Source organism: Pelophylax lessonae (assembly GCF_965119305.1).
Source record: "Pelophylax lessonae genome assembly, chromosome: 4".
In the NCBI taxonomy this organism is placed as follows: Eukaryota; Metazoa; Chordata; class Amphibia; order Anura; family Ranidae; genus Pelophylax; species Pelophylax lessonae.
In genome coordinates, this window is record NC_138771.1 from 498,344,160 (window position 1) to 498,361,582 (window position 17,423).

A 17,423-nucleotide genomic window follows, 5' to 3' on the forward strand; every position below is an offset into this window, starting at 1 on the left:
TTTTGGTGGATGGGCTGATACACCTGGATTATCTGTAATATTCATCCCTCTTCACTAAAGGCTTTCCTGTGATGACCTGCTTGCTCACTTATGGACTTTTTATGGACTTTTCTTTGATTTTTGATGTATTTAAATTTAATATCACTGTTATTTTAGTATTATGGTTTAATTTAGCGCTGCACTACTTCTATTAATACTACTGTTGAGGTTCTTGGTTTGGCCTTTTTAGTGTTCAGCTGCTGCTATTTTATAGGGAATTATTATTATTGATCTAGCGCTGAATACTTTCCCCTTTTTGAAAAAAAAAAATATCTACCTAAAAGAAGAAATGTTGCCAGGACCAGAGATCCCAGCAAGGAACTAGGTCCTATAGCAGAGCGAGGGAGTATACCCCCTGGGACTGGCCATAGGCATAGCCAGACTTTTTTTGCCTAGGGTCCTACTCCCGTAGGGGGCAGAAAACCCAATGGTTAAGAATATCAGGAGCTGTGCCCGTCAATAAACAAATTAGAAACATGCATTTTTTTATTTATTTTTAATAAAAGGCATCATGTGTAGATTGTGTTTATACCCGACACTGCACAAGAGATGTGGATCTCCCGGCACCCTCTGCTGTTCATGCATTTCCGTAGAAGCCACTCGCTTTAGGCTAGACAAGATTCTGAGCAGGTTTTAGATAAATGTTACCGAAAACTGGCTCAATTCCCACTGTGACTTGCAGCTGAAAGGGGTTATTACCAGCCCTGCCTTCCACAAAACAAAGCAGACAGATGTAAATATGAAAATTAAGAAGAGCAGAACATTATCATCATCAGTCTCTGACTGGTAAACCTATTTGGTCGTAACAGGGAAACTGGTAGGGCTGCTCATGGCAGAAGTAAATGAGACCAAAAAAAAAAAAAACACACAAGAAAGGGTTTCCACAGACCTACCTATGACACTCTTGGCAAATGATGCCCTCTTCAGTGTGGCCAGGCCCAGGTCTCCGATCTTCACAGACCCTGTGGGGCCCGTAATGAAGATATTATCACACTTTAGGTCTCGGTGGATGATGGGAGGGGTTCGAGTATGAAGGAATTGAAGTCCTTTGAGGATCTGACGACACCAGCTACGGAGAACTTTCAGTTTCATCACTTTGAACCTCTTTAGATACCTGAAGTAAAAACAAATACCTTATAGCAACACTAAAGTATGTGAGGAAAAATAAAATCATCTTCAAACACACAAATGTTCTTTTAGCTTTACCTAACCGTACATACTACTTTGCAAAATTGCCAATAACAGAAAGCCGAACTCAAGCAATGAACTTCTCTTTTAAGCTTATTTTAAGTCTGTTAAATATTACATTGAAATTTTTATTATTTTTTTTTTTAATACAGTATCTGCTAAGGGCAAAAATTATGAGTAATTAGTCCTCCCAGGCCTTTTCTTTCAATATAGCATGATTATCCTTTATGTTGTAGAAATCTCAAAGTGACGGTGATTGAGAAATTTAGCAAAGGACAACTAGGCAGGGCTGAGGACACTCAGTCCCCAAAAGGTGGTGCGTTGTTACAACAGGAAAGTGGTGTGGAGGGAATTTCAGCAAATAAACATTTATCTGTAGGTCTTTAAAAGATAAGTTCACCTTTATTAAAAATAAAATAAAAAAAAATTTTTTTAGAAGCCAGAAAAGCATTGCACCCACAAATCAGCAGATGACGGGTGCAATGCAGAGCTCCTGCAGATTGCCAGTGTAAGCTGTCTGCAGGCAGTTACACTATAGGAAAAATCAATTAACTACGTACAGCACACTGGTAATTCATTGAGAACTACAAGCTGCCAGCCGCAAAGGCTGCCGATAGTAGTTGTTCATTAATTCACAGAACTCTGCAATTAAATGACTTGGACCTGTGGCAGAGCACTCCTCAAAATAGTGACAGTGGATGCGGAAGAAGATCCCCAGCACACTGTCACAGAGAGAGGGATCGGGGAGTTCCTGCAGGAGAGGAACAGGTTACATATTCTACTGTAAAAACAGGTGGAGCATGTAACATGTTCCCAAAGGTGAACATATCCTTTAAAGAGATAAAACACAGCAAAATGTGAATGATTTTTTTTTTTTTTAGCATGGATATTAAACTTTAAGGCTACATTCACACGGCAGTTTGGCCATGGACAGATTGCGGTGTACAGTTTGCGGTGTTCAGAGGCGGCTTCTAGATGCAGCAACACACTGTACGACGGCCACATGCCACATACAGTATCTCACAAAAGTGAGTACACCCCTCGTATTTCAGTAAATATATTATATCTTTTCATGTGACAACACTAAAGAAATTACACTTTGCTACAATGTAAGGCCTCTTTCACACGGAGTGGACCGTATTGCGATCCACTCCGGCACTTTTTTTTTTTACGGACACGGATGACACTTGTGTCATCCGGTCCGTACGTCCGCATATCATCTTATCCATTTGCGGATGATATACGGACATAATGTATGTCTATGGGTGTCATCCGCTGACATCTGATTTTGCGTCCTTTCCGTTTTTTAAACTGAAGAAAAATATGGTTCTGTTCCGTTCCAAAAAAACGGAACAGAACTGAAAGGACGAAAATCGGATGTCAGCGGATGGGTTTTCGCTGACATCCGCAATCCCATTGACATGCATTATGTCCGTATATCACCCGCAAACAGATGGGGTGATATACGGAACGACCGTGTGAAAGAGGCCTAAAGTGGTAAGTGTACAGCTTGTAAAACATAGAAAATGTACAATCGCCTCAAAAAAAAAAAAAATAATATAAATAAATAAAAAAAATAAACACACAGTCAATATCTAAATCGCTGGCAACAAAAGTGAGTACACCGCTAAGTGAAAAAAATGTCCAAATTGGGCCCAATTAGCCATTTTCCCTCCCTGGTATCATGTGACTCGTTAGTGTTACAAGGTCTCAGGTGTGTATGGGGAGCAGGTGTGTTAAATTTGGTGTTATCGCTCTCACTCTCTCCTACTGGTCACTGGAAGTTCAACATGGCACCTCATGGCAAAGAACTCTGAGGATCTGAAAAAAAAAAAAAAAAGTACTGTTGCTCTACATAAAGATGGCCTTGGGTATAAGAAGATTGCCAAGACCCTAAAACTGAGCTGCAGCACTGTGGCCAAGACCAAACAGCAGTTTAACAGGACAGGTTTCACTAACAGGCCTCGCCATGATGGACCAAAGAAGTTGAGTACACGTACTCCGCATCATATCCAGAGGTTGTCTTTGGGTAATAGACGTATGAGTGCTGCCAGCATTGCTGCAGAGGTTTGATGCATGGGGGGGGGGGGGGGGGGGGGGTCAGAATGTCAGTGTTCAGAACATACACCGCACATTGCATCAAATTGGCCTGCGTTGCTGTCGTCCCATAAGAAAGCCTGTTCTAAAGATGATGCACAAGAAAGCCCGCAAACAGTTTGCTGAAGACAAGCAGACTAAAGACATGGATTAGTGGAACCATGCCCTGTGGTGTGATGAGACCAAAATAAACTTTTGGTTCAGATGGTGTCAAGGGTGTGTGGTGACATCCAGGTGAGGCGTACAAAGACAAGTGTGTCTTGCCTACAGTCAGGCAGGGTGGTGGGAGTGTCATTGGGGCTGCATGAGTGCTGCCGGCACTGGGGAACTACAGTTCATTGAGGGAACCATGAATGCAAACATGTACTGTGACATACTGAAGCAGAGCATGATCCCCCTCCCTTCGGAGACTGGGCCCCAAGGCAGTATTCCAACCTCAATGATGACCACTGCTTTGCTAAAGAAGCTGAGGGTACAGGTGATGGACTGGCCAAGCATGACTCCAGACCTAAAACCCTATTGAGCATCTGTGGGGCATCCTCAAACAGAAGGTGGAGAAGCACAAGATCTCTAACATCCACCAGCTCCATGATGTCCTCATGGAGGAGTGGAAGAAAACTCAAGTGACAGCCTGTGAAGCTCTGGTGAACTCCATATTCAGGAGGGTTAAGGCAGTGCTTGAAAATAATGGTGGCCACACAGACTATTGACACTTTGGGACCAATTTGGACATTTAACTTAGGGGTGTACTCCCTTTTGTTGCCAGCGGTTTATACATTAATGGCTGTGTGTTGAGTTATTTTGAGAGGACAGCAAATTTACACTGTTATATAAGCTGTACACTTACTACTTTACATTGTAGCAAAGTGTCATTGATTCAGTGTTGTCACATGAAAAGATATAATGAAATATTTATAAAAATGTGAGGGGTGTACTCACTTTTGTGAGATACTGTATAAACTGTTCAATCAGCTGTGTCCAGAACTTCACAGAAACACCAGATGAACTGTTTTATGCTCACAGCAACAACTCCTGTCATTTGTATAGGGTACAAGTCTGACAGCTGTAGCTGGTCACATAGCATGTGCAGGCAGCATTTAAACTACCGACAAGGATCCGATTGTTGCCGGCAACTGCACATAAACTGCATAAGAAAAAAAGGATAACTATACTCTCAAAGAAAACTATGGATACATGAATACAGGAGATACAAGCTACAGCATACATGAATGCCAAGTGTGAATCCATACAGGTTAAAAAAACATTTTTACAAAAATGTAAGGGAAGCACTGCATAATAGCCAGACTAATTAAAAGGTCCTCATCTTGTATTTGGGAATGCTATGAGAGTTAGAGCCGGTTCACATTACAGCGACCCGACTTGCCGGGGCGACCTGTGAGGTCGCGGTGCGCAGCTCGCACCGCAACCTCGGAGCGGCCGGCACGGACTTCATATCATTGAAGTCAATGCAGGTTGCTCCAGGTCGCCCCAAAGAAGCTCAAGACCCTTTTTCTAAGTCGGAGCGACTTGTGTCGCTCCTATTAGAACGGGTCCTGTGCTAATCTATGGCAGGTGACCCACGGCGACTTGTCAGGCGAACAGGTCGCCTGACAAGTCGCCCCAGTGTGAACCAGCTCTTAGAGGTTCTATGTTTTAGTAAAAAAATATAAAAAAAAAAAAACACAAACACAAACAAACATTAATATGGCTCAACACCAATAACCGAACAATCAAAGACTGACAATCACTCAGTCCTTGGGCCCCCCTGAACGCAGAGTGGTGACCATCAGTCACCACTCTGTGCTGTGCCCCTCCAGCACTCACAGAAGAGCCAGGATATGGAGGGGCGGGAGCAGCTGGAACAGGCTTTCAGCAGTGCACTAAGAGGCTGAGCCAAGTGCCGGGTCAGGCATCAGGGCGAATCCCAACATTATTGTCAGGATCCCTGCAAAGATTGACCGGCTCTGTGAGGTCGGCCAACAGTGGGCCCTAACCTATCAGCTGAATCTGGGTCACCAGAGTGCAGAACTAAGTGCACTCCATGCAGCTTTAGCCATACTTCTAAAAAGTAATAATTACCGTCCAAAAATAGTGTCTCCATTCTGCTTTTGAATTAATGACATTCATATCAACAAAAACCTTCCAATAAGAAAAATCTGTGCATTTAACAAAGTCAATGGATGCTATTCACGTTGGATATATTTGCAATTGCAACCTCAGCAGATTCAGAGCCATCACTGGAGACGCAATATAGTATTTGCTCCTCCCCTGGCACTTACATAAAAGGTTATGTAGGGAGGGGTGGAGGAGTTGGGCATGCACCGACAGTAATTACACACATCCAGAAGAAAAGCAGCCTATGATGTGCAAAGCGGGCTGTGCTAGGGAATTGGCTCCTCCTGGGATCATTTTCAAGCAAGTTTGAAGGCATAATGCAAGAGTACAAAAAAATAAAAAAATGATGGAAAAGGGAGAAAACACTAAGTCTTTACAAAGCTAGCTTTTTCGGTTCCTTTATCTGCAAAGTTTTGAGCCGATGACGGGGTCTATTTAACAGTAGACAATTGAAATTGCAAATGCGGTCCTGGCCAAATCAAAAATAGCATTGCAAGACATCTCCTTCACAAGACCGCTAACATGCAGTTTTATAAAATTAATGGACTGCCTTAATACAAAGTGTGTTAATATGCACAGATGTGAAGCCAACATCAAGACTAGCCTGTGTACAGCAGACTCGTACTCAGGCCTCAATTGGAAACTAAAAGGTGGCTTTTTTCACCTGCTCTTGTGACAGATATAGTTTTAAATACAATGAGCAGAAAAAATATTAGAAGTAACCATGAGTTGGGCTTTATTTTAAACTTTCTGAGCTATTTTGGAGGATTTTGAGAACATAAAAGTGTATAATAAATACTAAATGTGGGCACTACTTACACATGGCATCAGATGGCATGCAGACGCAAACAATGAGACAACCGGGTGAGGTCATTGGGCCGCCTACCAAGAAATCACATTTATTGCAATTTGTTGGCTTCAAATGCAAGCCTGGCAGCCAAATTGTGACCACTACTGTTTCAAAGCAAGCAGTAACATTATATGGGGACCCACAGCTGGTGAGAACTGATCTTTAACCACCCCAGGTCACTGTGGCACCAAACCACAAACATAGAAAGGGAGCACTGAAAATGGACATTCATATTAATGACTGCTTTGTAATATCTGCTGAGGAAGCGCCAAAACTAAGAATGGACAGCTGACGGCAGAGGATGAGAAATGTCCATATGCTCCAAGTAAAACCAAATCTATTAATAGAAATACAGATTCGATTATCACAGTACCCATACAAAATGCATAGCTCATTGTACTAACTCAACTATTCTGACACAATTGGGACCATTTTTTGGTATAAATAAAAGTGCCATAAGCGGAACAATAAACTGATCCTGACTAGTTTGTAGTTGTCCTTTAAGTTAAATAGTTACAGTAAAAAAAGTTTTCCTTTTCGGGATGAAGATTTTACATAAAGAATAGCTGACCAGTGTAAGCACCCATCTGTGTGAAATGGTTTGTCTCAACCCTCCAACTGCCATCTTTGCTGGATGACATGGGCTGTAAAGTTGAAGAACAGACTTGCTGGACAGATCACCAAGTAATAAACTAAGTTACAGGGGGACTCAGAAAAACAAAGACTACTTTGTAAAGATAGCAACAGACTGTATCATATGTCATTTTTGATTTGGTCCATTGTTACAATTTAAGTACATCTGCTGGTAGACTGGAGGGTTTAGTTTGAAGCCTCGTTCACAAGGTGCATATGATTCTGTGCCCTGTGTGAGGGTCGTGTATACCTGCATGAGGATGCACAGGTGTGCAGTGCATCCTTGTGCAGGGGGTCCCATAGCTGTCAATTGAGATTGAGTGGCTGCACAGACACAGTCACTGTTCCCAACATAGCACCGTATGTGCAACTGGGGCCATGCATCAGCACGGTTGTCACATTGGGAGCAGCGGCTGTGGCTTTGCTGCCACTATGCATCAATTGATAGCTACGAGACTTGCCTGCATACATGGCACTCACACAGGGCATGGTTGCATACGTCCCATATGACCAAGGCCAACTTAAAATAGTTTGTCTCAAACATCAAGATGTCACTTTTGTAGGCAGCTTGGCCTGTTAAAAAAAAAAAAAAAAATTATTGCTGGGATCAACATGTTAAAAGACTAGGTCATCCCAAACTGAATACCTACTAGGAGGAAATGGTGTGTACATTGAATGCAGCATTTCAGGTCCCAGTTCAAATGGATCCTAAACATTGTATGCTGGGTATACTTGGTGTCTTCCGCACTGCAGGTGGCGTGTACAGCAACCATCTAAGTCAATAGTTGTATGCGATTGTACTCAAGTAAAACGTCATGGGTCTTTTACATGGTTTTCTACCTGTACTGGCTCGTATGACATTTCCAGAACCAAGAAGTTTCAGGAATTTTAAGCTAGAGGACATTTACACCTGAAAGTATCCTAGAGCATGTACCCAAAAGCTTTGTGAACTGAGCGTATTATATGTATGCCGGAGAGCAAAACACTCTGAATGCCATTTGAAATACCCATCACCTAGATATTCAATTCTGACACAAATAGTAAGCAGATGGCTACATTGTATGGTTTCCAATAGTGAAATTACCATGTTGCAAATCTCTGGGTATTCTTGGACTCTCCAGAAACTATACACTTACCCAGACCTGCCAGCAGAGGGAGTCTGTTGGCAGACCACCACATGGTGAAGAGATGATGGACGAGCTGACAATGAGAAAGCTTATTGTCCCAAATTCTCAGCATTCCTTCCCAGTGTGCAGACCTCAAACGCACAAAAGCACTAGCTGAAACCCACCCACTTCCTTCCAAACTTCCTGCTGCCCCAGACTGACACCCCTAAGGAAGAAATTGGATCTTGCCTCACAGAACCCTGCTCAAGAATTTAACGTTTCATGTGTTTTAGGCAAGGCAGATAAACTTCAAGACAAAGCAGGCAGGGGGCAAAAGTATAAAAACAGATTCACTAAAGATCATCTGATAATTCCTTGCTGCTTTTTACATGCACAGAGTATGTCTGTGATTTGTGAAGATTATGTTGAGCCAACACAATTACATACAGCACAAGCACAAATCTGTCCCAGATTTGAAGAGAATAATCACATCCCCACCCCAAGCTATGTAACCAGCATGTCAAAGAGTGGAAATTTCCTCCGTGTGGAAATTGCTTTCAACAGCACCCAAACGTCAAAGAAAGGATTAGGCTGTAACTAAGTCTAAAATAACTTCTACTTAGAGCTGAAATCCCTCTATGAACTTCCATCAGTCCTTAAACAATTGTACAGGCAGCTTCTCTCTCCTGTACTAAAACTGCTTACTCCGATTGCACTGCACACTGTGCATAATGTGCACTAGAAGCTACAGCAACTCTGATAAAACCAACCTCCTTTTCTGACTGAGACACATTGAGCATCATTGAATCCATTCCTCCCCAGCCCCTTTAATTCACTGCATTTCTTTCTTTCAACCATGGAGTGCAGCAATACGAGTGGGCACTACTTAGGGTGGAGTGGTCTGCATGCAAATGCATCTACCCATCAAGGCATTTTCATAGGTGGATAACTTCTCCCAGGAGTCAGCCCTCTGCTTGCATTATGGCCAGTGTTAATTTTGGTAGCAAATTTCAATTTAGTTTTAGTTTTAGTCCCATTTTAGTCTTCTGCAAGCGTTTTAGTTTTAGTCATATTTAGTCGACTAAAACTCCAGTACATTTTAGTCGACTAAAACTCCAGTACATTTTAGTCGACTAAAACTCCAGTACATTTTAGTCATCTATAATCAAATGGGTGTAGTTCAATTGTAATTTGTAATGCATTATTTAAACATTTCTCTACAATTTCCAAACTCAGTATATACTACTGCTGGCCCTGGAGTGAAAAATCTAATGTGTTATTATTTATGGTATTAAGCTTTGAGCATGCACCAGTGTTAATTTTGGCAGAAAATTTCGATTTAGTTTTAGTTCTAGTCTTTTGACTAAAATTCCATTTTAGTTTTAGTCGTATTTTAGTGGACTAAAATTGTGTTAATTTAGTCGACGAAAACGTTTTAGTCGACTAAATTAACACTGATTATGGCTAAGTGCTCTTGTGGGGAGTACTAAGGCAGGGTAATGTGATAATTCCAGAAAGTTATATGCAGCAACATGCTGGCCCCTCCCACTAGCCATGATCTGCCAGCATTGCACAGTTTGAGGCACAGAAACTCAAAGAGGACAACACTCAGTATACAATAAGGTATGTAAATAAGGTATGTAAATAAGATATGTAATTAAAAAAAAAAAAAAAAAAAAAAATCAGTCGAACCAGGCCTCACCTTTTCACCCAAAGTTTTGAAATGTCTACCGACATCCAATCCAGTGAGGTACCTCAGAAAACAATACAGAGATACCTTAGACAGCAGGAAAGGGAAGTGTCTGAAGTTTTTGGATCACAGTGAAGGCAGGGTCCAGTAAAAGTTTATGTATATGTAATATATACGTAAAATGAATCACCATTCACTTTGCTGCTCGCGGCTTCAAAGTAACACGATACAAAAATCATGCACCTGTAAACAAAGAGAAATGTACAGGTGCCAAAATTCTGTAAGTGCATATACTGTATACACGATGTATAGCAGTCTCTAGATATGGCCATTTACAATTTCTTCTCAAACCTACAGAGAATATGTTCAATTCCCAATAGTTATTTGTAAACGCTATTACTGAAATCAAATTTATTACTGTCATTTCAAACAATGGGAACTTTGAAGTACCTGTAAAGTCCTTTTCTTGAAGTACACACGAAGGTCAAGTCTTAGTTTCATGCAGGGCTCGACAAAATCCCATGCGCCAGGGTCATCATGGCAACTAGAAATTGCATCCTGGCGCCTGGACTTTTGTCAGCCCATTCACTGTTGCGCAAATGCCCAATCACCCAATGCCCGAGACATGCAGTTCTGGGCGCATGTCAGGTAGTTTTTCTCTACATTGAGCCTTGCAGCAGAGCTCACTTGTCAAGTGGAAGCATTCAGACGGCTCCACTGCGGGTAAAGTGCCTATGGTGTGAAGAACTTGTTTGGCCAAATACTGCATCAGCTGAAGCCTGAATATCTCCCTGGTAAAAGCTAGCAAATGTGAGATCAGTACAGACCTGCAAAACTGAGCTCTGATTCTGGAAGCCCCAAGAAGTGCTAATTCTCAAGAAGAATGCTTTTCCCTTAAGGCTATGGGGCTGAGAGACTTGTAGCTGAATCAATTTCAACAACAAGAAGCAGCTTACCTGTTATAGTGGGGCCCTCAGGTAAAACAAAGAGGGGGGTTTCACAGAATGGTAAATTAATGCTGTACCAGGAAAAATTGGATTTTTTTCTGACTGTAAAATCCATTTCTTTGGGTCCACCGTCAGACGTAGCAGACGTAGATAGACAGATGGGTAATAAGCCCCACCCACTAGAGTGAAAGGCTTTGACACGCCCAGGGGGGCAGGGTCCCTGGGTTATTACCCCTGGCCTCACCGTTGCATCTTCAATTTAGCTGCAAGCAGTGAATAATAACCAAAGCCCAACTCTGCAGAGAAAAGAGGGGTGGGAGCTATGTCCATTCGTGGACTCAGAGAAATGGATTTTACAGTAAGTTAAAAAAAAAAAAAAAAAAATCACATTTTCTCTTGTCTACTGACAGACGTAGTTTCTGCTTTTTATTTATAGACGGATGGGACGTCCAAAAGCAGTAACCACTGAGGGGTGGGGAAAGGACAAACTTAAGAATGCAATTCCCACAGCTAACATAGCCAACTATACAACACGGAGCCCAACATTAAACAACTGGGGCTCAATTGTAACAAAGCCATAAAGGAGAAGGAAAAGCAGACTGCTCCTTAAATGGCGAACTACAAAACCTTGCGGCCAAAGGACGCATCCGAGGATGCTAACACATCCACTCTGTAAAACTTGGTGAACGTATGTACAGACGACCAAGTGGCCGCCTTGCAAACCTGCATCACTGATGCCTGATGGCGGAAAGCCCAAGAGGCACTCAACGCCCATGTAGAATGAGCCGTGACAGGGAAAGGAGGAACCTTGCCCTTAAGAGAATACGCCTTCACCACCGTCTGTCTGATCCATCGAGAGATGGTCGCTGCAGACGCAGCCTAACCCTTACGGGGTCCTTCCGGATTCACAAACAGAGTCCGACTTACGAAAGGACTCGGTAGTCTCCAGATACACCCGTATCGACCGAACCACATCCAAGCAATGCACAGCAATTTCCTTAGGATGTGAAGGTTTCGGACAGAGTGACGGACGCACTATGTCTTCGTTCAGATGGAAGTCTGAAACCACCTTAGGAAGAAACAACGGATTAGGCCGTAACACTACCTTATCCCTGTGTATTACCAGATAAGGAGAGCGGCAAGATAGCACCGCTAGTTCAGAAACCCTGCGCGCAGAGGTGATAGCCACCAAAAAGGCAACTTTCTGTGCCAAGGCGAGCAAGGAAATGTGTCTTAGGTTCTCGAAAGGAGATTTCTGAAGACCAGATAGAACCAAATTAAGGTCCCAAGGAGGTAACGGAGACCTCCTGGGGGGGAGCCAAATGGTGAACCCCCTGAAGAAACGTACAAAACAAAGAGTGCGTAGCCAAAGGGCATTGGAAGTACATAGCCAAGGCCGAGATCTGACACTTAAGAGTGCCCAACGCCAAACATAGATCAACCCCTTTCTGTAGAAAGGTCAGGATCCTGCTGATAGCAAAGGATCTAGGATACAGCTTCAGCGATTCGCACCAAGCAATGTACACTTTCCACGTACGAAAATAAATCTTCCGAGAAGTGGACTTCCTAGCCTTGAGTAAGGCAGGGATCACAGAATCGGACAGACCCCTGTCCTTTTAACACCTTGCACTCAACAGCCAAGCCCTTAAAGCCAGCGACTGTACAGCAGGATGGAAGATCAGACCCTGAGATAGATCTTCCCGCAGAGGAAGTGTCCATGGACCTGCGACCTTCAGCCAAAACACGTCAGCGTACCAGGATCTTCGGGGCCAATCTGGAGCCACCAGAAATACAAGAATCCCCTCCAACTCGACCCTGCGCAGCAGGCGAGATAAAAGTTTTAGCGGAGGAAACGCATAAATTAGCCCGTACTGGCTCCAGGGAGCCACCAGGGCATCTACTGCATTGCCCAGAGGATCTTTGGACCGAGCCACAAACTTTGAAACTTTCCTGTTTTGTCTGGAGGCGAACAGGTCCACACCTTGGGTCCCCCACCAGCTGGTGGAACACTTGTGGATGCAGGGACCATTCTCCCTGATCCAGGGCTTGGCGACTCAGGTAGTCCGCCTGGCAATTGTCTACGCTGGGAATGTACGCGGTGGATAGGGCTGGGACATAGGCCTCTGCCCAGCGCAGGATCTCGGCTACCACCAGGGCGTCCTGGTGCCCCCTTGATGATTGACATATGCCACGGCCATGACATAGTCGGACTGGACTCAGACAGAACACCCCTTGAGATTGTCTGTCCTGTGGAACAGGCTCAACTTGAATGCGCTCAGTTCCGAGCGTCGATCGGGAGCTTGGACTCTTCCACCATCCAGGTCCCTTGAACATTCAAGGTGCCAAGCACTCCCCCCCAACCGGTCAGACAGGCATCTGTCGTCACCACCGTCCAGAATACTGGAAGGAAGGATTTTCATGGAGAAGATTCCGAGAGCTGAGTCACCAATGCAGGGAATCCTTGGATCTCGGACACAAACAAATCAGACTGTCCAGGGATAGAGGATCCTTGTCCCATTTGACAAGGATCTCCTGTTGCAAAAGTCTTGAGTGGGCCTGAGCATAGGTTACGGCCAGGAGGAGGACACATCAGGCCCAGCACCTGCATAGATGACCTGAGAGACACCAAGTCGCAAGTCAGCAGCGACAGAATCGCTTCCCTTAACTTCTGTAACTTCACAGGAGGTAGAAATACCTTTGCCGAAGCTGAATCTAGTATCATCCCTAGATACTCCAGTTTGGTTGTTGGAACCAGGGCAGATTTCTGAAGGTTGAGATTTCAACCGAACTGCTTCAGAGTGTGAACAGTCACCTCCAAATCCCATTCCAATGTCACAGACGAGTCTGCTCGGAGAAGAAGATGATCATCCAGGTACCCCAGAATCACTATTCCTCTCTGTTATAGCAGAGCCAGGATAGGGGCTAACACCTTGGTGAAGACCATGGGAGCAGAGGCGAGACCAAACGGTAACGCCACAAATTGAAAATGGTCCTTGTCCATCGCGAAGTGGAGGAATCGTTGATGACCCTGGCAAATAGGGACATGGAGATAGGCACCCTTGATATCAATCAAGGCCAGCAGGTCCCCCTGATGCAAGAACGCCACCACTGACCGCAGGGACTCCATGTGAAAGTTCTGGACGCGCACAAAGCGGTTCAGAGTTTTGAGGCTCAAGATTTTGCCTTCCTTCTGTGGAACGGTAAACACGTTCGAATAGAACCCTCGAAAGCGTTTCTGATGAGGAACTGGCACAATACCGCCTTGTGACAGCATATCTCGAATCGCTTCCTGCAGTCTGGGGACAGCTGAAGATTGGAGGGAAAAATCTGTCTGTACCCGGACTGAAATACCTCGTGGACCCACCTGTCCAGCAACAGTGAGGTCCAAGGATCCAGGAAGAAACTGAGAGATTCCCCCCCACCCCTGAAGTGGGTGGGGGCGCCCCTTCAGGCAGAAGGGGTCTGCTTGGAGGTGTTGGGGGCAGAGGATTTCAGCTTACCAGCCCACTGTTTCCCGGATCCTTGTCCTGTGCCAAAGCGGGTGTGGAAACATCCTCTTCCACGTCAGAAAAGTCTGAATGCGGGGAAGCATCCTCCAAAAGGGAGTCTGTCGCGGGCGACCATATCGGCCTCAGAATTCGAGGTACGAGATGAGACAGGCGAGGGCAGAGGGTGATTCTTAGTAAATGCTGCCGCAATAACTTTGTCCATTTTTCTGGACATTTCTTGCATCACAGACAAAAGTCACATCATGAGCAATAGATTCAGGCCCCAACGATACATCGGGGGTCGCAGACAAACTTGGGGAATCCATATTAGACATATGGCCAAACAGTAGGATTGCACAATAGAATGTAAAGCGCAGACAGGGAAACGGGGAAACACCGGAAACCTGCACCTCAAGGGGTTAAACAGAAGCTTCTCCGGAGAACAGGAGCAATGGCCTAAGAGGGAGCAATCTGTGCCAAATCGCCAAAGAATAACGCCCCTGAGGCTAAGTGAGGTTACAAAAGCACCACAGGTTCCAGCAAGTCTGCCGCTACCGGCGTGCACTGTGCCTTTAAGAGTAGATCGCAATGCATGCAACAATACTCCGGGGGATAATCCTAAGCCCCCTAAAGGCCTGAAACCCCTCTGAAGATGAAAAGGTGAAGGCCAGGGTAATTAAACTCCTCTAGAGTAGTTACCACATGGAGAACACAGCAAAGTCCATCAGCAGCATGGAAAAGAGAATGAAACGCCCCCGTCCACAAGAGCCAGAAGCTTATGTGCCATTTTGTCTCCGGCTCCAGCAAAATGGCCACCGGCATTACAGTGATAGGGATACCCATGCAGGCTGCTGAGGCCTGTTAAGGCTGCAGGCCACGGCAAAATGTCGGCTTTGCGCCGATGAGCATGTGACCTCGGGCTTAGTGAAGCCTACCCTAGTAACCGGCCTGGGGGCACTGGCAGGGGTCATCCCGGCGGATGAACCCCCCCTCCCCCCAAGGTAGCGGTATGAGGTGCAACCATGTAACCCCCTCTGAGGCTTCCCCCCCCCCCCACTAGCCGGTATAGCACCTGAGGCGACATATAGGGGTCCCGCCACTAAAAAAAGTGTCCCGGGGGTCTGGAGCCCAGGGGGGGGGGGGAGGGGTCAAGGTAGGAGGGGGAAGGTCCCAGGTGACCCCCCTCATAGTGGAGGAGGGTGGTAGGAGGTATGGGTAACCAAAGGTCCTACTCACCTATGGAGGAGTCCACGTCCGCTCCAGGCCCGCTAACCAGATGGGGGGGGGGGGGCTGTACTTACCGGACCACGCTGCTGAGGGTGGGCGTCCATCCTGACAGACTGCCTCTGCACCGCAGTGAGGGCACTGTCGGCCAAGGGGCACGCTGGCATGCCAGGTGTGTGCGTCCCCGGCAGGTTGTTTCACCCGCAGGCCAGTCTCCGTCCGTGGGACTATAGTCGCTATGGAGCTAGGGTCTGCAAGCGCTCGCTGGCACAAACTGGGAGACCTTAAGGCTCTCATATAGCCAGTCCGAAACCCAGCCGGCATTCCACAGGAACTGGAGTCAGCAGCAACAAAAAATAAAAAAAAGGTTCCCTTTAAGACGTTTAAAACCGAGCTAGGAAAAAAAGGTCCCAGCAGGGAGCTGTTTGGCCACTCCTAAGACCAGGCAGATAAAAATGAAGATGCAACGGAGAGAGGCCAGGGGTAATAACCCAGGAACCCCCTGGGCGTGTCAAAGCCTTTGGATCTACCTGGTCACTCCTAGTGGGAGGGGCTTATTACCCATCCATCTAGGATTTAAAGCAGCAGCTATGTCCGTCGGTGGACGAAAGAGGAAAAATTGTTTTATGTATATATTTTTCTCATTTCACTTCACCAACTTAGACTATTGTGTTCTGATCCATCACATAAAATTCAGATTAACAAAACACTGAACTTAAAGCTGTATTGTACCAAAATAGGTAAAAAGTCGAGGGGGGGAATACTTTTGCAAGGCAATGTGTGATTATATATATATATATATATATATATATATATATATATATATATATATATATATATATATATATATATACACATATACACATACATATATATATATACACACACACACACACACACATACATATATACATATACATACACACACACACACACACACACGCCGGAGATCAAAATTAGGGAACAACCTACCGTTACCTAAATTACAAGGTCACTGCTTAGTCCTATTTGAAATTATCTAAACAGGAGTAAAAGAGCAGCTTTGTTGAAGCAAAAGAGATTGGCCTGCGGGACTTTATATGGAGGTATGTGCTTAGTGGCTGGAGATCAATAAAATACAGAGTAAATAAGTAAAGCAATATTTGATTTTTATTGCATTATATGATCAAGTTGTAAGAGTAAAAACAACAACAAGTACTAACAATAGCACATGATATAGCTAAATAGCTGAAATATAAACAATATACAACATGAACAATATTACATCAAATAATAATGATAATAAATATCTTGGTGTAACCACTTGGTATAAAAATAGCCTGAATAGTCTATTGAATTTCCATGACAGTAGAATATATAACTTCATGACTGACGCGTTTCGGGAGCAGTATCTCCCTTCTTCAGAGATCAATTTATTCAAGATATATCTATAAAAGAATAATATGTTGGAGTATGCAGTATGGAAAAAAAGAATTTGAATAGTCCCAAAGGATTGACAAACCAGAAAGGGGTGGGTCCATGGCAGGTAGGTCAAAAGTATATAGTGAAGAGATGCACCTTCCAGACCTGTCATCTATCACCCCCCCCCCTCCGGTTTGTCAATCCTTTGGGATCCTTCAGCTCCCGGGTCAGACACGATATGCCGCTGCTACACAGTAGTCAAATGTTTCCAATCAAGACTTATTGACCTGTGAGTATTGAGCACTCTTTCGAGTCCTCATTATTTGATTGAACTTTTTTCTATTCAAATTCTTTTATTCCATACTGCATACTCCAACATATTATTCTTTTATAGATATATCTTGAATAAATTGATCTCTGAAGAAGGGAGATACTGCTCCCGAAACGCGTCAGTCATGAAGTTATATATTCTACTGTCATGGAAATTCAATAGACTATTCAGGCTATTTTTATACCAAGTGGTTACACCAAGATATTTTTTTATTATCATTATTATTTGATGTAATATTGTTCATGTTGTATATTGTTTATATTTCAGCTATTTAGCTATATCATGTGCTATTGTTAGTACTTATTATTTTTACT

At 44.2% G+C, this 17,423-nt stretch overlaps 1 protein-coding gene across 1 annotated transcript in view; it reads right to left on the minus strand.

Annotated features, from left to right (window-relative positions):
• WNK1 (WNK lysine deficient protein kinase 1) overlaps nucleotides 1-17,423 on the minus strand; it is a 340,445-nt gene that overhangs the window by 197,105 nt on the left and 125,917 nt on the right. The window contains exon 3 of the mRNA XM_082253649.1: nucleotides 933-1,153. Within this exon, the coding sequence (XP_082109775.1) occupies nucleotides 933-1,153 (221 nt within the window). The remainder of the gene's footprint in view (nucleotides 1-932; nucleotides 1,154-17,423) is intronic.